The sequence below is a fragment of the Rhinoderma darwinii genome, chromosome 6 (assembly GCF_050947455.1).
Source record: "Rhinoderma darwinii isolate aRhiDar2 chromosome 6, aRhiDar2.hap1, whole genome shotgun sequence".
NCBI lineage: Eukaryota > Metazoa > Chordata > Amphibia > Anura > Rhinodermatidae > Rhinoderma > Rhinoderma darwinii.
In genome coordinates, this window is record NC_134692.1 from 30,126,666 (window position 1) to 30,147,237 (window position 20,572).

The 20,572-nt window shown below is 41.0% G+C and overlaps 1 protein-coding gene across 2 annotated transcripts in view; it reads right to left on the bottom strand.

The window, feature by feature from the left end:
- STK39 (serine/threonine kinase 39) overlaps positions 1–20,572 on the bottom strand; it is a 249,303-nt gene that overhangs the window by 62,008 nt on the left and 166,723 nt on the right. For both annotated transcript variants that reach the window (XM_075829402.1, XM_075829403.1), the window contains exon 15: positions 17,451–17,503. In XM_075829402.1, the coding sequence (XP_075685517.1) occupies positions 17,451–17,503 (53 nt within the window). The remainder of the gene's footprint in view (positions 1–17,450; positions 17,504–20,572) is intronic.

The window sequence follows — 20,572 nt, forward strand, 5'->3', positions numbered from 1 at the left end:
GTTATGCAAATGAGGCTTGCAAAAGTCCAAGTGGGTGAGTTTAAAAGTAAAAGTCCAAGTGGGCGTGTATTATGTGCGTACATCGGGGCGTTTTTAATACTTTTACTAGCTGGGCGTTCTGATGAGAAGTATCATCCACTTCTCTTCAGAACGCCCAGCTTCTGCCTGATCACGATGTGACGTCACTCACAGGTTCTGCATCGTGTCAGACGAGCGAGGACACATCGGCACCAGAGGCTACAGTTGATTCTGCAGCAGCATCAGCGTTTGCAGGTAAGTAGCTACATCAACTTACCTGCTAACTCCGATGCTGCTGCAGAATCAACTGAAGCCTCTGGTGCCGATGTGTCCGACACGATACAGGACCTGTGAGTGACGTCACAGATCTGCACTGCCAGAAGCTGGGCGTTCTGAAGAGAAGTGGATGATACTTCTCGTCAGAGCGCCCAGCTAGTAAAAGTATTAAAAACGCCCCGATGTACGCACATAATACACGCCCACTTGGACTTTTACTTTTACAAGCCTCATTTGCATAACTACAAAAATGGTCATAACTTGGCCAAAAATGCTCGTTTTTTAAAAATAAAAACGTTACTGTTATCTACATTGCAGCGCCTATCTGCTGCAATAGCAGATAGGGGTTGCAAAATCTGGTGACAGAGCCTCTTTTTAAGTGACCGGCGGCTCCCCGCTATAACTTTTCCCCAACCCCGCCTCTCTGTTCTTGATTGACAGCTGTACTGGTCCTCCACCTCATATGCTGTACGGTCCAAGAGCTGTCACTCAAGAGCAGAGGGAAGGCTCAGACATGATGTGAGAAGGGCCTTATTTGGCCCATGTATGGCACTAGGACCGTACATTAAATGTAAGGCTGGCCCAACTAACAGCCAAGCCCAAAGAGAATAACATTTTTTGATAAAGTAAAAAAAAAGAAGTAGCCCACATTTCTTTTTAGTCTAACAATTAGACAAGTGTGTTGAGAGGAGGCAGGTTTTAGAGAGTTGGTTCTTCCTTTGTCCCGTGGCCAAAAATGTAATCGTATTAGCAGTTTTATTTTTTTACTGCTAACATAATTATTGACCTATACTGTCAGGTCTCAATAACACTATTCAGATCCTGACATATGACTTTTTGACTGATCAACTTTGTAAAAAAAAACAAAGAAATATGGTTAAGAACAAAATCTAAGATCCAAAGTATGCTATGCGCATAAATAATGTAGCGATTTTCACTTCAATGTTCCAAAACATATTTTACTATCTACTTTTGCTATGGTATAAAGCGAGGCTATGGATAGGTTGTTGCATAATGTATCATTGTAAATGCCTTCCTTATGTATGTTAACAAATAGCAAACTTCACAATAATACTAAGAAGTCATAATATAACACTTTGGAGAGGTTTACGGAATATTAGTGTCATTCTCTTGCTTTCAGTGTTTATTATATTATTTGGTTACATAAATGGATCTGAACAATCTGAAATTTTAGATAAGAGCCCTTCAGGTTTGGAAAAATGTAAACCACTTAAAAAAGGAATATTAAATATCTCAAAATTGTTCTCTTGTATAGAGTTTTCTAAAGAAGCTTAAAACTTTTTTTTTTTATATCTAAATAAAACTCTTAAAGTGGTTCTCCCAAGATTAAATGTTATCCCCTAGCCACAGGATAGGTGATAACATGCTGATCCATGGGGGACTGACTGCTGGACCCCCACCAATCACCAGAACGGGTGTCCCATTCTTCCGAATAAATGGGAAAGCAGGTCCAGCATGCGTACTGCTGCTTCATTCACTGTCTATGGGACTGCCAGAGGTAGCCGAGTACAGTGCTCGGCTATCTCCGGTATTGCCATAGGGAATTAATGGAGTAGCAGGGCGCATGCTCAACCTGCCACTCCATTTATTCGGAAGAGCAGGACACCCGTTCTCGTGATCGGTGGGGGTCCCAATGGTTGGACCCCTACTGATCAGCATGTTATCACATATCCTGTGGTTAGGGGATAAGATTTAATCTTGGGACATCCCTTTTAAGTCATGAAATAAAAAGTCACTTGTTATATGAACCCTATTTCTATTTTGCATCTTTTTCCGATTCTCTAAATGAAAAATAACCCCAGATGTAATAATGACAACCAGAATGAGCTCATCCATTGTTTACATTGCTGGCTGCTCCCAGAGAACTGGGAGAAGTTTTATATCACACACGTAGCTACATTGTTATGCAGTTCAACGTCCTCCTATTTCCCGTCTTCTAGTTCTTTGCCTGTGTGAGCAGTGGTGTAGCAATCATAGAGGCAGGGCACAAGACCTGGTAGAAAAGTAGCCTGGAACTAATCTCCTTCTACTGATTGCTGAGACATTGTCATAGCAGCTACCTGGAACCACCACTATGGGAAGATTGCTGCATAGAGATTCGTACAGATCCAATTTAGTTCTATAGTAGTTATATAAATCCATATGCTGTTAACTCCCCCTAGTGGTGGCAGTATATAGCCAGAATTATGTAATTAATAAAGTCGGAATACAAGAGCTCCCCCTATACAGATACACTATATGGACAAAAGTATTGGAACACCTACACATTACACCTACAGAAGCTTTTATGACATCCTATTTTAAATCAATAGGTATTAATATGGAGTTGGTCTCCCTATACAGCTAAAACAGCTTCTACTCTAATGAGAAGGTTGTCTACAAGCTTTTGGACTGAGTCTGTGGAATTTTTTTCCCATTTACCGAGCATTTGTTGACACTGATGTTGGGCAGGAGGGTCTGGCTCACAATATGCATTCTAGTTCATCCCAAAAGTGTTCAATGGGGTTTAGGTCAGGACTCCGTGCGTTCAGTTCTTCCACACCAAACTGACCCAACCATTCTTTTATGGACCTCGCTTTGTGTACTAGGGCACAGTCATGCTGGAATAGAAAAGGGCTTTCCCCAAACTGTTTCCACAAGTTGAATACATACAATTGTCCAAAATGTCTTGGTATGCTGAAGCATTAAAATTTCCCTTCACGTGTACTAAGGGGCCTAGGCAATCCCTGAAAATCAACCCCATAGCATTATCCCTGCTCCTCTACTTTATAGGAGGCACAATGCAGTCAGGCAGGTAACATTCCCCTGGTATTCACCAAACACAGACTCATCCATCAGACTGCCAGACAGAGAAGTGTGATTTGTCGCTCCACGGAACATGTTTCCACTGCTCCAGAGTCCAGTGGCAGTCAGAGGAGGTTTGGAGCTCAGCAGTTATTGAGTCAGCAGAGCGTCGGCGACTTTCATGCACTACGCGCCTCAGTACCCTTCAACCCAGCTCTTTAACGTTACGTGGTCTGTCACTTCGTGGCTGAGTTGCTGTGGTTTCTAAACACTTCCACTTTACAAAATACTCCTCACAGTTGATCGTGGAATATCTCGGAGGGAAGGAATTTCACGAACTGACTTGTTACCAACAGTGGCGTCCTATTACAGGACCACACTCGAATTCAGTGAGCTCTTTAGAACGACCAATTCATTCACAAAAGTTTGTAAAGGGGACTGCATGGCTAGTGCTGGATTTTATACACCTGAATTCAATGATTAAAGGCGTTATGTGGGGACTGAAAAGTATTAGCAGTGTACTCAGTGCAGTATGTGAGTACACTTGCTAATATACATTCTGGTCCCACGTCGCGCTGATTATAAGATTTTGATCGATTTTTATAGTGCTGTCGGGGGTACGGAAGTCTAGAGGCACAGTCTTTCTCGTCGTCATGTGACCGGCCCCGCTGTACTCTATGTAATCGCTGTACTACTGCTACTGCTTGTACATAGATTACAGCGGGGCCGGTCACATGACGATGAGTTGGGTCTTCATGAAGTAACACTGTGCCACTAGACTTCCGGTACCCCGAGAGCGATATGAAAATCTATTAAAATCTTATAATCAGTGTGACGGGGAACCGTAATGTATATTAATTAGTGTACAAATGAATGGTGGAGGGATCCTCCAGCTCACCAGTGTATATGTCCAAGTTCAGACCGCACGGATCCACGTGGCGGTACACGTTATAATCAGGACAAGAAGGAAAAATTTGATCCAGCGCTGGGTCAAATTTTTCCTTCTTGTCCTGATTAGTGAGTTCACTCACTTACTGCAGTTAGTACACTGCTAATACTTTTTGGTCCGCACATAACCCCTTTAAGAGGTGTGTCACCATACTTTTGTCCATATGGTGTTTATTCTAAAATGAAAATCAGCACAGACTTATGGACCTAAAAATGAAAAAGTGGACATTAACTGTAATTTAAGTGTGGTACATTTGGCGGAACTCTTAGACACCATTCATTGATTCATTCAAACACCTGTGATCTTGCTGCCATGAAAATGTCTGTCCATGTGGACTAAGACTACTGATTGGCTATTTTTGCAATTATTTATTTGATGCAGAACAGACTGATCAAAGAAGAAATCTGAGCCTGGTTGCTTTGGATTTTTAACTAACCTAGAGCTATGAAACTACCCCCTGCCCCACCCTTACTATGAACATATAATAATCCAAGAATCAAAACAATCCAAAATATATAATCACTGCAATGCTTAGAAATAACAGATTTCCCTTATCTTTGTTTAAACATGCTTGAAATCCCCTTTCGCTTAAGGAAATACAAATAAACTTGAGAATGTAATATATTCAGTGGTGTATGGAGGAACAGGCAAAAACAGGTTTTCTGAAGACTTGGAAATGATCGGGAATAACTGATCAGAATACATACAAGTTTGCTGAATTGCTTGCTTCTAAGTATAAGACAATATAGTCCAAGAATATCCCAAGGCTCATGTAGCTATAGTTCATATTGCTAGAATACAACTTTAGGAACTCTTTTCTGTTGACTCCCTAAAATACATGTTCTGGTATTGTTAGGTCTTGGTGTCCTGGTCCTGGTGATCTCCACTTATCTTATATGAAGTTCTCAAGCATTCCTTTGAAAGTTCTCCCTCTTTACAAGTGAGCTTGAGCTTCTGACCCAGCACTTAGCTGATATATATGGACACTGATCTTTGGCTTCATCTGACTACTGCTGTATCATGTCTTTGCCTACTGCAACTCTCACCCATAGATGCCATTCCGAGGGCGTGGTGGAGTTCCTCTGAGACTTTTACTGAATCCATAAGAAAATCAAATTGGCTGTCAAATGTGATGGTTGTAGTCTACCATTTAAAGGGTTTGTCTTATGAAGGCCACCCCAGTCCATATGACCCATTTAAGGACATATGGTTGCATAGAATGGTTGTCCCCTCGTCAGGGTTTCAATCCATTAGCCAGAATGGAAAGACAGTGCAAAGAGAGGACTACTTTGAAAGACTCAGGGCAACCTTGTATACCATGGTTGCACATTTATTTGAACGGGTGCCATGTAAGAGTTGATTTCTTCTGCTGTGGTGTCTACTGTGATGGTTTCATGCTTGAGAAAGACTTAGGGTAAGCCGATACATCACATGTCCATTTAAAGAAAATTTAGCTTTACATCTTATTTTGGGACTGAGTGCTATTGTTGTCCATTGCTGGGACTTTGTATGCTAGTGTGGGTGAGTTGGACCAAGACCTCCCGGTGACGAGCAGCAGACATCTACCTCTTAAGGTGCTGCTTCTATAATACTTTTTGTGCTTTGTCTGCTGTTGGACTAACAGCGTTCAGCGGATTGCCAGTCAGTTCTCAGTTAGAGACGGGGTTGCCCAGATGCAACAACCCTTTAAGCTGGCAGATACCTTTGTAGTCTCAAGGAATAAGCCAAGCTGTCAGCCTGTATTTTCCCTGAGAGCTGACGTCAGGCCACTATCTGGCAGCATCTCTACCCTTCCCCCCACTACAGGCATTACATTTTCGGTAGATTGTAACAATAAAAATCGAATGTATTAACTTAGCTTTGATAAACAGGTCTTAATTTCTGCCAAAAAAATGGTCACTTCTTCCTATCAATGTTTTAAGTTAAACCCAACCGGAATATATTAGTTTAGCATTGTACACTGGCTACACTGTCGAAGCCTCTCTACACTTCAAGCATCCTACATATTATATGAAATGGACAATTTGTTTCTAAATATGCGCTGTTGTGTGACACACGGTTCCCTGGAGAACATTAATACGGGAGCTTTGGGACAGAAAATATTTCCCACAAATTGAAATGGTTTGCCAGACAGCAGCTTAAATTTCTCATTTCAATCTTACATTAACTGTGCAGAAACAGTTGTCTCCTGCAGTGGTGAGATACATTCATACATGGCATCAGCTGATATAAAATGCAATGTTATACAGGAGGATTTGCAAAACTTATCTTACGGTTTGTGTCAACCAATATCCTTCATTTACTTAGAGAGTACTGTCAAAATAGTAAATTTTCCACCCAACATTAACCATAATCTAATTTTGACAGTGACTCTAACTGTTAAAAATGCATAAATCTAAATACATATATCTATAGTACAATTGCCTAAAGTATAGTACATCTATCTATAGTACATCTACCTATGTTATAGTACATCTATCTATCTATCTATCTATCTATCTATCTATCTATCTATCTATCTATCTATCTATCTATCTATCTATCTATCTATCATACATCTATCCATCGTACATCTACCTATAGTATAATACATCTATCTATAGTACATCTACCTATGGTATAATACATCTACCTATAGTACATCTATTATGCCCGCGGTGGCTGACCACCGACATTCCCCACTCACTGGCAGACGCGACCCCAGGACTCTCAGAACCTGCCGGCGTCTGCTTCCCCAGAGACACTGGCGTACACTGCTACCTCCTCTGGCAGATGCCCATAGGGTGTGCGCGTCCCTGCCCTTAAAGAGCCGGCACGCGCACCAGGAACATCACCCCTGGCCAATCCCAGTACACCCGGGATTTTAAGAAGAACTCTGCCCACCTCCTCTTTACTGGAGCAGTATTGTTTCTAACCCTGTGTTGGTGTGCACAGGTGCACTAGCGTTAATCTGTATCCGTGTTTGGTGTCAAGTCCAGTGTCCAGTGTGTCCAGTATCAGCGTCCGGTGTCCATGTCGCCAAGTGTCCGTGACAACTTCAGTATCCATGTCTGTGTCAAGTGTCCGAGAGGACTTCAGTATCCATGTCAAGTGTCCGAGAAGACTTCAGTATCCATGTCCAGTGTCCGTGCCAAGTAAAGTGTCCGAGACGACTTTAGTATCTGTGTCCGGCGTCCATGCCAAGTCCAGTTATCCAGCACAAGCCAGCTTCCGATAGCCTGGCAAGGGCCAGCTTCCGGTAGTCCGGGACCAGCCAGCTGTCCAGGTACTCTCACCCAAGTGACTGTCATTGACATTTTGTTTGAGCAGCTGCTGCACCGTTATGGCAGAGTGGCCTTGAGGGTCCACATTCCCCATAGCCGTGACAGCGTCTGCCTATAGTATAATACATCAACCTATAATACATCTACCTATAGTATAATACATCTACCTATAGTACATCTACCCATAGTATAATACATCTATATATAGTACATCTTCCTATAGTATAATACATTGATCTATAGTACATTTACCTATAGTATAATACATCTATCTATAGTACATCTACCTATAGTATAATATAGCTATCTATAGTACATCTACCTATGGTATAATACATCTATCTATAGTGCATCTACCTATGGTATAATACATCTATCTATAGTACATCTACCTATGGTATAATACATCTATCTATGGTATAATACATCTATCTATAGTACATCTACCTATAGTATAATACATCTACCTATAGTCCATCTACCTATAGTATCTAATAATGGGGTTTTCCCTATTCCTTCAATAGGACTTTGTTTTAATTGCAAAAGGGCAGCATTTTGGCAGATATACCAGCTGTCTATGTAGTATGTAAGCCCTATGCTGTCACATCAATGTTGATAAGTAATAAAGTGCTCCAGCTGCCCAAACATTCTGCTGCACCGATCCCTAGTGACAGAGATTGCCGCAGGAAGAGGAAGTTACATGCAACATTCATAGATAGGGGGCACACAAGTAACTTCCTGGCTGGCAAAACTGTAAAGAGCAGCTTGGTAGAAGGGAATAGGTAAGATTTCTGCTTTATTATAAAGCTGTTACTATGGGCACTATAATGAGAATTATCTTGAGGATATAACCATAAGTAGCTTAGAAACCTTTCACAGGGTAATAAGGGGCAAGTCTTCTATCTGAGAATGCATGCTGCATGTACCCATAAGTATTTGGGGAGGGTGATGATACATATGAAAGGATCATTTTCACTTTTAAAGAAGTTCTGACATGTCATGAAGAAATACTGTGCACGAATTTACATAGTTAATAAGCTTAAAAAAAGAGGCAGGTCCATCCGGTCCAACCTATAATCCTACTGTGTTGATCCAGAGGAAGGACTCCAAATATGGCAACCAGAATAAATCCCTTGATTAAGGTCCCATCTCCAGAATCTAGTATCCATGACTTATATTATTATATTATATATTTTAAACTTGTTCAATAAACCAACCACAACATCCTGTGGCAGAGAGTTCCATAGTCTCACTGCTCTTACAGTAAAGAATCCCTGTCTATAATAATGGTGAAACCTTCTTTCCTCTAGATGACCCTTTGTTATGTTTGCGTAGGTATAAAAACATCATTAGAAAAATCTCTGTACTATCCATTCATATATTTGTAGGATGTAAATATATCGCCCCTAAGCCATCATTTTCTAAACAGAATAACCCTGATCAATTATGCCAAAGGGAAAAAGTTGTCAGCTTCTCCACGCATAACTTCTTGTACTGGGGAAGATTTATTATTACTGGTGCACTGCACGGGCGTTGCACCAGATTTATTAACAGGGCACACGCCGTGTCAATGAATCTGCTATAGGTGTTATATGTTAACGCATTCCTGGAGCACCAACTAATTCTTTATGCATATTTATACGTCTTTAAAAGTCTCATAGGAACTTCATAAATATGGCGTTTGGACCATATGGCCATATTTTTTAATGTACTTACCCCAGAAAATCAGACATGTCAAAAGTTGTGACCTGTGGGGATCTAGATGCTGAGACCCCCAATAATCGCTAAGGTAGAGGACAAAGACTGTTTACTGCCCATACTCAGAACTTCGAGGAGAGGTGAGGAAAACTGATGAAAACCTAAGGGGCAAAGCACTTAGTAGAGTGTTCAAGTGAAGATCTGATCACCAGATAACATGTCAGAAGCTTTAAAAAATAACAATGACGCTTTAAACTAAGTGCTATGGAGCTGCTGTAACGTCCGCGGTCGCAGACCGCAGACTGCTATCATCCTGCAGACTTCTTCCTCCCCAGAGATGCCAGCACATGCGGCCCTCCTGTCCTGCAGTGACCACTAGGGTGCGCGCTCTAGCTCTTTCCCGGCATTAAAGGGCCAGAGCACACACATGTTATAGATTTGAGTGATTACTCCCAGATCACCCTGGACTATAAGAAGGGCCCTGCCCCTTCACTCATTGCCTGGGCGTTGTTGTTTTTACCCATGTTAGTCTTTGCAAATGGTCCCTTAAAGTTTTCCAGTTCCCAGTGTTCCTGTTCCTGCTACCTGTATCCTGTATCCCGTGATACCTTGTTTCTGTGCCATAGAGTTGGAGTCGTGTTGTGTCGTATACTACGCCTACGCTGTATTTCACCGTGCCTGGTGTCTGCCTGCTGCCAAGGTCACATCCGAGCCTGCCATCGATACTGTTTGTATTGCCACAGGTACCCTTATTCAAACTATTGACTTTGCCTTGGTATCCTGGTTGGCCAACTGCTATCCAGCTACAGCGGTACGACCCAGTGGATCCACACACCCAGCCTGACAGCTGCTTAGTGTCATTAACTATTCCAGATATGGATAGACAGCAGGGGAGGCTCAGCGCTACCTTAGGTACTGAGTAAAATTGTCGACTGTAGGTGAGTTTGTCAGTCTCGTTGATTGACAGGTGATGATCCAATCAGCAGTTCCCCTTACAGATAATGAAAGTGGTAACCGTATGTTAAGAAAGTGATGGTGGACTGTGTAAGTCTGTCAGCAGCAGGACTTTAGATAACTCATGCAAGGGGGAGGGAGGAGCAGGACAAGAATATTTAACAAAGGCAAATCCCTGAAGAAGAAGAAGGGAAGAGAGGAGGTAATTAACAATGTAGTCCGGCTACTAGTCCAGATCGGAAGAGTGGGGGTGTAATTCATGCCCTGTTCTGTGCCAGTGCCCCCTCCCCCTCCTTTTAACCACTGGCAGAGAACAAAAGTCACAAACTGTAGCAAGTGAACATGCAGAAAAAACTTGATTATTCTGCAACAATAGATTCTTTTACAGCAGCTTAATCCAGAAGAGTGAGCTATGTTTACATTTTGATGGCTTGAAGGTCTACATAAAGGAGTTAACAATACAACACATTTTTATTTAGCGCTTGCTGCGTACATTAGTCTAATTAAAGCTTGTGCTCACCTTAAAGATCATTTAGTAGTTTATGTAAAGATACAGTAATATAAAAAAGTTGCTTTACTTAAAGGCTATGTACACCTTTGAAACTGTTTATGGGTTTTTTATCAGTGAGGTTGGTGAAACTTTCTAAATTTGTTTTATTAAAAAACATATTTTTACTTTTTGAGATACAGCTGCTGACCTGATGGATACAGGTTTCAGCGCTAGATACAGCTGCTCTCTACACAGGATACAAAGCAGCTGTATCTCAAAAAGAAAAAATTATTTCTAATAAAAAGTATTTAGAAAGTTGCACCAAACATACTGGTACATATATATAAAACAACAATAGCCTTTAATATGAAGTACTTTTCAGAAGAATATTCTGATTTCTGCTTATTGATACTGGGATCAGTCAACAGCTTGTTAAAGTGACACACAGTTAACATACACTGCTAAGTATTGTTGATGCATGCTGGGAGTATACATTTTTCCACTTCAGATTACCAGATAGCAGTGGCTTTGAAGCTATATTTGGCTCTCAGGTTCCCTGTATGTGTTTCCCTAGCTGCTGACTGCACTAGGTAATATTGTGTATCAATCAGACCAGGTATGTTAAAGTATTATTGAAACGTTCCACTTTTTTGGTTCCTTTTCATTTCAGTTCATCTGAGATCTCTGGGCTATGGCTGTGTTCTGTATACTCCATGCAGTAAAGTCTATTTCCCACTGTGCACAAAGACTTCATGTACACACAGTGAGCCCATAGCCTTTGCAGTGGCATATCTAAAGTATATCATATCAGGTATGGGGGCTGTAAATACTGCAAATTACAAATTACGTAAAGGGGTATTCCCAGCAAAGACGTTTTATGCCATAAATATTTGATAGGTGTGGATGCCGGAGGTAAGTCACTTGACCCCCACTGGCAGCTGCATCCAGATGGAGAATGAATGAAGATGCGGCCGCACATGTGTGGGTTCTCTCGATTTACTTACATGGGAATTGCGGGCCTGTACCAATCCTGTGGCTATGCCATACATGTCTGAGATAGGAATACTACTTGAACTATATCTATATAACTATAACTATATTTGAGATCTTTTACATGAGAAAATCTTAAAAAGAAACAAGCCCTATCTGGCGAAAGCAATTTATAATTTAAAGTAGTTATCCTATAATCAATATTTATTACCTATCCACAAAATAGGTGATAAATATCTGAACATGGGGGTCTGAGCTCTCGGACCCCCACCGATCCTGAGAATGGGTTTACCTGGCCGTCCATGTGCGACCCATATGAATAGAGCAGAGGTCGAGCCACCATTGATCAGATATTTATCACCTATCCTGTGGATAGGTGATAAAAATTGATTATCGGAAAACCTGTTTAGGACTACAGATCAGAAGAGAGGCCTAAAGCTGTAACTTTATGTAGCGCTGTTGTGATTACCGCACGATTACAGCTTAGGGCCGGTTCACATCAGTGTTGGCTTTCCGTTGAGGGGTCCCGTCTGAGGTTTCCGTCGTGGAACCCCGCAACGGAAAGTGAAACGGAAACCACAGCTTCCATTTGTATCACCATTGATATCAGTCAGCTGCGCTATTGATTCCATCAAAAAAAACGAAACCTGCCGGAACGGTGAGAAACGGAAACCATAAGCAAGGTTTCCGTCACCATTGATATCAATGGTGATGCAAACAGAAGCTAAGGTTTCCGCTTGACTTTCCGTTGCGGGGTTCCACGACGGAAACCTCAGACGGAACTCCTCAATGGAAAGCCAACGCTGGTGTGAACTGGCCCTTAGTGGGAATACAGATCGCCTTTAAAGAGTGGAATTTAGAGCGCACCTCCACTTTTATTGAAAAACGATTGGGGTGAAGCAGTGTGCACAATAATCGTATTTTATAAATCACTTGTATTACTGATTCTGCTTATAGCAGTAGCACGGACTGTGTAAAGTCTATGCTGCCAGACTTTACACACTCCATGTTGAAGACGGATTCTATAGTGTTGGCGGCCATTCTGCATACGGGAGCCATGGAGACGAGCAGGACGTTCTGCCTCCCACTGAATTATGAGCCACCGGCAGCACAGACTTTACACAGTCCGTGCTGCTGCTATAAGCAGAATCAGTAATACAAGTGATTTAGAAAAACGATTATTGTACACACTCTTGCACTATCATAGTTTTTCAGTAAAAGCGGAGGTACGCTTTAAAGGGGTTATCCAGGATTAGAAAAAGAAAGTCTGTTTTTCTTTCCAGAAATAACACCACCCTTGTCCGTTAACTGTGTCTGGTATCGGAGCCCATCCCTATTCTAGTGGATGAGACTAAGTTGTAGTACCAGACACAGCCCATGGACCAGAGTGGTGCTGTGTTTTTGTGGAAAAAAAACAAAACTTTGCAATTTTACTAACCCTGGACATCTCCTTTAAGAATAGAAGACGTGTCCTAATTTCTGAAATATAAAATCTCTTTAACCTGTTATGTCAAATGTGAAAATCTATTACAACGTAAGTTATTGTTTTAATTTCTTAAGGTATAGACTGAAATAACACTAAAGGCTATTGGTTAAGACAAACAGTTAAATTATTGCAAAAGTTTGCGGGCCATAAGTCTGCTCTGTATGATCTTGTTTGTGACTGTGTGCCAAATCTATTAACTTTCTTTTAGTTTAATCTTTTAAATAAAACCCACAGAAATGAAGGACAAGATTAGATTAATAGTTGTGACTGATGTTTCATTTTGGCACTTCAATTCTGAAGACAATCAGTGCACAATGGTGAAGAAGAAGATGGCCATAATTTATAGGTGAGTAAAAATGTTTAATAACAAAGCGACAGATCTTGTACTTATGTAACCTTGAAGAAACAAGGGAAGATTTGTAGTTGCACCAAGTAGACTTTTAAAGTCACTATACTACATAACTCTGGGAATGCAACAAATGGTTAAAAGGATATTATGATTTCAGCAAATAAAGGTTATTCTTTTCATAATGAAAAATGGTAACATTTTTAAATATACTGACTGTATCAATTCTACATGGTTTCCAAGATCTCTGCTTGCTGTCATCTAATAGGAACCTTCATTGTGAATAAATATCTGTTCTGGTCTTGTGATGGACACACAGGTGCACGGCTCGTTACAAGACACGGTCTGATATATATACAATGTAACTTTAAAGAGTACCTGTGGGTCGATCACAAATAGGTTTTTATCAACTGTAAATAAATGCTGATAGTTACTGTTTAAGGAAAGCAAGAAGAGATCTTAAATAGAGCTGCAATACCAGACACAACCCTCAAACTAGAGTGACGCTGTTTTGGGGGAAAAAATTGTTATGTTGCTTCATTTAAACAGATTTCCAACAACCAGAATGGAATATATTGTCACCATAGATTTTTATTGGTCAGAATAGATCTCCTACAAGTAATATTTTGTAAATTCTATAGTCAAAAGGATTGTGTAGACACACAAGCCAAAGAGTCTTCAGCCCCACTAAGACTAGATTCACACGGGCGTTGCGCATCTCGGACGTGAAAAACTAGCGTTTTTATGTCCGGGATGCATCCGTGCTCTGCGGGACGCGATATCACACATCCCCCCATAGACTAGACTACAGTCTATGGAGGGATGCGTGAAGCGTGAAAAAATAGGACATGTCCTATTTTCTCACGGACCCTTCACACGGTCCATTGAAACAACGGCCGTGTTAATGGCCACATTGAATTATGGTATATAGGTCCGTGTGACAGCCGTTGTTTCAATAACCGTCACACGGACGTTTAACGCATTTGTGTGAGTCTAGCCTAACTGTGTGGTAACAATTTTATAAATCAAAAAAACTTCATTGCTATCACTATTATGAAGAAATATTTATTTAATGAATCTACCACATACAAAACAGACAAATTGTGTGTTAAAAAAGTGTCCATGGACTGCCAGAAATAGTTGATATTTATATGGTCTTACTAATAGGGTGGTTAAAGATAGATCTTTCGTGAAATTCCCTATTGTTCATAATCCCTTCTGAAGAATTTAATGAGTTTAAAGAATTTGATACATTTCATGAATTACTGAATATCAAATGGAGGCGTTCCTCTTAATAGTACCATAAACCCAAAAAATACCAGTACCATAATCCATGAGTTACTAGTTCTCATGGAGGCATTCCTCCTAGTGGTCCCCTAGAGCTAGTGCCAAAAGACAAACATTTGGATATTGTCCTATAATTATGGACGATGAAATTGTCACAGAAATCAAGAGGTTTTCTACCTGAAAAATGGAGGCATTGATATTAATATGAGTGACCAATTACAAGTATTGTCCTATAATTCTAAACTGGAGGCATTCCTGTCATTCATTCTGCGGGCTGAGCTCAGAGTTCACTTCTACCTCTGCCCTACGTAAATGCCTATAAATTGTCTGTCTAGTCTACATGGATTAGTGAATTAAAATTGAATCCCTAATACAACGTCCCTACATGTTTCACCACCTACAGTGACGTCTTCAGGGAAGATCGCTTGTCTGAATAACATTATTGTCACCATAGACATAGATTATTGATCTGACTGCCCATTCTGACTATATTTTGTATTATACCCATGAACCGGACATGGGGAATTCCTGGCTATTTGTGCAGCACAAACCTGTGTTGATTTTATGCCCTATTTACTTTCTTTCCAAGCAATATAAGATCTGCATGAATGACTAAGATGCTTTATTGAAGGAGAAGGTTTTTTTTTCACGTTAAACCTTTGAGATGTGCATTTGTTCTTAAATTTTGGCATGCACACTAGTGTTTTTTATTTACTTTCTTCTGAAATATATATTTTTTCCATTCCTAGAAAAAAATGCATAGTTCACTATGATATTTTACTTGTATTAAAGTAAAATGTTTTCATAGATATCCAAATAATAGTCAAATGAAGAGAAATCATAGTCCATGTACTGTACATGTTGCTACTGTTCTTAAGATCTAAACAAGCGGCCATATCGATAATTGCTTCCCCTGAAGATAGACCGCAATGTTTGCCTGTTACTGCCAAGGAAGCCATTGAAAATTAGAATTGCATTGAACATTGAAACTGATGGGCCATTTGTGTGGTGCATGAGCGAGGCGGGTCCACCATATTTTTCAACTGTACTTTGTAAATGGTTGATCTCTTACATACTGTAACATCCGTGGTCGCTAACCACGAACTCCTTCCATCCAGTCGACGCCCTTCCCTCCAGAGATGTCTTCACATGCGGCCGTCCTGTCCCACAGTGACCACCAGGGTGCGCTCGCGAGCTCAGTCCAGACTCAAGAAGCTAGAGCGCACGCATGTGGGAGATTTAGCTGAATGCTCCCAGAGCACCCTGGGCTATAAGAAGGTCTCAGCCCCTTCCTCCCAAGCCTGAGCGTTGTTGTCGTATCCTAAGTTTGTCTTGCAAATGGTCCCCTAGTGTTTCCTGCGCCCAGTGTTCCCTTTTCCTGTATCCTGTAACCTGTATCCTGATCTAGTGCCGTGTTGAAATGTTGCCGTGCTGTGCTGTATGCCATGCCTGTCCTGCTTCACCTCGCCTGCTGCCTAGTCCAAGCCGAGCCTGCCTTGCTACTGTACGAGCTGCCACAGGTACCCTATACGTACTATGTTCTTTTACCTGCACCCTGTTGGCCAGCTGCCATACGGCCATGGCGGTATGGCCGAGTGGGTCCACGAACACATACTACTGTACTACTCTACTTGCAAAGGAAATCATTTGTAATATGAGGCATGCATTTTATGTGTATTACAGTTTCAGAAGTAAGCAATTGAAAACTGTTCATAAAAAAAAACTTAACATGCAAATGGCCCTTAAGGCCTCATGCACACGACCGTAGCGATGTGCATGGCCGTGATTTTAGGGTCGGCCGGGAGCGGAGTGTCACCCGCGAGCCGCTCGCAAATCACGGGCCATGCCATGGCCGCGGCCATTATTTGCTATGAGCCTGGACCGCAGAACATGGCCTTAATAAGACATGCCCGTTCTTTCTGCGGTCCAGGCTCCTGGGCCATGCACGGACCATGGAAACCACGGTCGTGTGCATGGCCCCATAGGAATGAATGGGGCCACAGTTTTCCCCTGGATTTTTGGGGGAATTGCTGCCGCAAAAGCACGTTCGTGTGCATTGGGCCTTATTCATCGTATTCTTCCTGTTATATATATATTGGTGTCTCTGGTTTGGCTCATAATCTTGTATTGAAACCTGGCAGGGGGAGTGAGCATCAGGTTCCTCACCCCCCCCCCCCCCCTGCTAACCGAGATTTTGAGCTCTGGCACAAGTGTGGGGAAGCAGGCAAGGCAAATGCTGGAGCACAAACTTGCCCTCCTTAAGCTTCGGCAAAGAGTGGCCACTGGTCCCCGACACTTACAGGGCATTCTGGCTTGGAGGGTTGTGGAAGAGATTAAGTGCACTTTTTAGGGTATGTGCACACACAAAATAAAAACATCTGAAAATACGGAGGTGTTTTCAAGGGAAAACAGCTCCTGATTTTCAGACTTTTTTTTAGCAACTCACGTTTTTCGCGGCATTTTTTACGGCCGTTTTTGGAGCTGTTTTTCAATAGAGTCAATGAAAAACGGCTCAAAAAGTGACATGCACTTCTTTTTCGCGGCCGTTTTTAAAAACAGCCCGTCAGAACAGAGCGCCGTTTTTCCATTGCAATCAATGGGCAGATGTTTGGAGGCATTCTGCTTCCAATTTTTCGGCCGTTTATGGGCCTAAACATGTCTGAAAATAAGCCGTGTGAACATACCCTCAGAGAGTGCTTGCAATGGACTGGATCCAGAGCATTTTGAGTGAAGAAAACATGATCTTGGATTTTCAATAAACAAACATACAAAAACAACAGGTTCAAACCTCTATGATAGCTATTGAAGACATACTACAATTTTAATATCAATATATGTTTGGCATCAGCATGAAAACCCAAAAAATTATACTTTTAATTCTGACTTACCTCTGCCAGGAGTAAACTCAAACCGTATATCATTGAGTTCTTTTTTGGAATTTCTGCAAAACAGTTAAAAAATGAATTTAAAGTAATGAGTCAGAGTTTATTAAAACCCAGAATGCTTAGCAGTTTAGAGGATTTGCAGTTAGAAAAGTAAGCATTTTCCTCCCTTATGGCATGCCATTCTGAACCTTTAATTCGTCAAACATGATATAAACTCTAAGAAGGTTCAGGGATATTAACAGCCAAAGGTTTATGGAACAACGAAAAGCCCATTTTTTCCAGCGGCAGTATTATTATCTTCTTAATTAACAAAAAGCAAAAAGACTGCTTGCGAGTTACATTTTTATTGTGCAGTGAGAAAGCAGCGAGGATTGCTTGCTATAACTACTCTTCTCGGAAGCAGCGGAGTATTCCATTCTAATTAAGTTGTTTTTACTGCTGAGTGCTACTTTGGAACCGCAAACTTGTATACAATGATGTTAGAAAAATATTCTAGAAGCTATATTTCAAACTCAAGCCGGAAAATATTTCAAACAAATTCAATTTTAGAAAGACACTGGTTCCAATTTATTCAATAATACGCATATTAAATGTTTAGGGAGCTAAAAAGTTATTTAGAATTCTAACTGTGGACTGGCAGTGTTAAATCATGGGTAGCAAGATGTGGCTGGGGTACTGTGGCAATGCAGGTCAAATTGGGCTGCACCACTGAAGTCGGAGGGGACCTGATCTACTGCAACTATGGTCAAGTAAAGAATGGAGTTACATTGTTTTATTTCTCATCAGAAAAATACTGGGAGGTGGCTGGGAACAGAGGCATAGCTAGAGGGGGCTTGGCAGGGGTATGTGTCCAAAGTGCTGGGTGCCAGGTGGGGCGCCAACAAGCTATTCTTCCTAGGACAGGGTATTTAAATACAGGGCTAGGGCAGCACACTAGCTATGACTCTGGCAGAGATGCCGCCATATGGAACTCATAACATCTATTTCCCATCATCTGAGTGAATAAAGTTAGAGAGGGAATTGTCGGCAAATAAACCTATCTGTAATCTCAAGGGAAGCTCATACAGTATGACTTTTATTGACTTCAATACTTAGTATAAATAATAGAATATGGATAAAGTGGCATAAGCATGTAATCTCAAAATTATCAATTTGGTAAATTAATTTAAATATCCCAGGCAATGACAAGTATAAACTTGGTGGACAATATTATAGAGAGAAATAGTTACAGTATTTACTAGTAGGGTGGGGAACATACCTAACTCGACTAAGCACCTCTATGTTCAGTTCTGAGCATCCCAGTGCCATTGTGTTATGGATAAAATAATAAAGTTCCCACGGGATTTTGTGGTATGGAGTTAAGCAGTAACAAATAAATGGTACAATGCACGATCCCTGGTCAATCAGTGGTGCGGTGGCTCAGCGGTTCAATGTCTAAGGCCTCCTGCACACGGGTGGACATGCTGAGTAATTTCTGCCGCGTATTATAGAAGCAGCAAAGTGAATGAGATTGGAACAAGTCACACACTGCAGAAGAAAATCCAAAGAAGACACATGCAGAAATCAACCTGGGGTGCCAATCGCCAATCTGAAGCATGTTAATATATCGTGTGTAAACACTATGGAATTTCCGCAGCATTTTAGTACCGTGTGCAGAGGGCATAACATGAAAAATCCAATGGTTCACTTTCTTTCCCTATTTATCAAGTTTGTCAGCCTCCTTAGGTGACAGCCATTATATTTTTTTGACAGCTGTTCCGCTTCTTACGATCAAACAGGAGTACTCCGCATACACACGTAGCACAGGTGACTTTGTCAGATGCAGCAGAGCCTGGTGTTTAGCACAAATCATTGGGATATCACATTGAAAATGTATACATTAACACATGACTATAAATAAGAAAACTTACGCCACTGCAAGCCAAAAGCGTTAAATGACAAATGTATCCCTATCTACTTTAGACACCTATAATTCAAGAGAAAGGCTGGGGCTAGATCTAGACTTTTTTTTTTGTAGTGAGTGATAAATCGGTGTCCATAGGAATGAATTAGGCTAGAGCTAATTATCTCACTAAAAAAATTGCTGTGATATCTCGGTCAATACAAATTTTCAGGGGACCTACATAGAAGAAAAAAGCTAAACAAAACTATAGCAGAGTTACAAAATGCCAGCATGCCACCTGTGATAATCAAGCGGCCCCTTGGTGGGTCAATCTCTGCAATTACCAAAGGAAAGCTTGCACAATGCTTTAATGAAAAATCTGCACGGACACATATGAACAATAACAAGAATAAATATCAAACTCATGGTAAGGGGTTGTCCAGGATTAGAAAAGGATTTTTTTTTGTCTAGAAACAGTGTAAATGTTTTACATAGGTTGTGTCTGGTATTGCAATTCAAGTTAGATCGGTTGAGCTGCAAACTCAGATGACGCCCATAGACAAAAGTTGCGCTGTTTCTGGAAAAGAGAGAAAATCCATTTATCTAAACCCTCGATTTCATATTTTTTTTTACGATAATTGTTTTGTCTATGGTACGACAAACATTTTGTTGCCATCAAAGGAAATCTCAACACTTCTCATTCATCCAAACTTTTCAAGCGTTTTTTGATGCGTTTTTTACGGACGTTTTTGGAGCTGTTTTTCTATTGACCCAATGAAAAACTACTTAAAAAATGTCTCAAGAAGTGACAGGCACTTCTTTTTTACGGAGCGTTTTTTTACAGGCCGCCTTTACAAACGGCCGCGTAAAAAACGCCCCGTGGGAACGGAACGCCGTTTTCCCATTAAAATCAATGGGCAGCTGTTTTGAGGCGTTCAGCCTTCGTATTTTGAGCAGTTTTTCGGGGTGTTTACGGCCTGAAATACGTCTGAAAATAAGCTGTGTGAACATACCCTCAGTGTTAATATAACATTTACTATGGTGCAAAGAATGTTGTGGGGCAATGCAAAAAGTACGATATTTCTCATGATACAATTAATTTTCCACTTATATTCTCCTCACGTTTCTTCTTGTCAAAGTGGGAGGGACCAAAATAAATCTTTGCAGCATGGAGAAGAAGTCTAATGTATAGTAGAATTTCCTGTAACCACTTCAGCACATATAGTCATATCCATGGGAATGG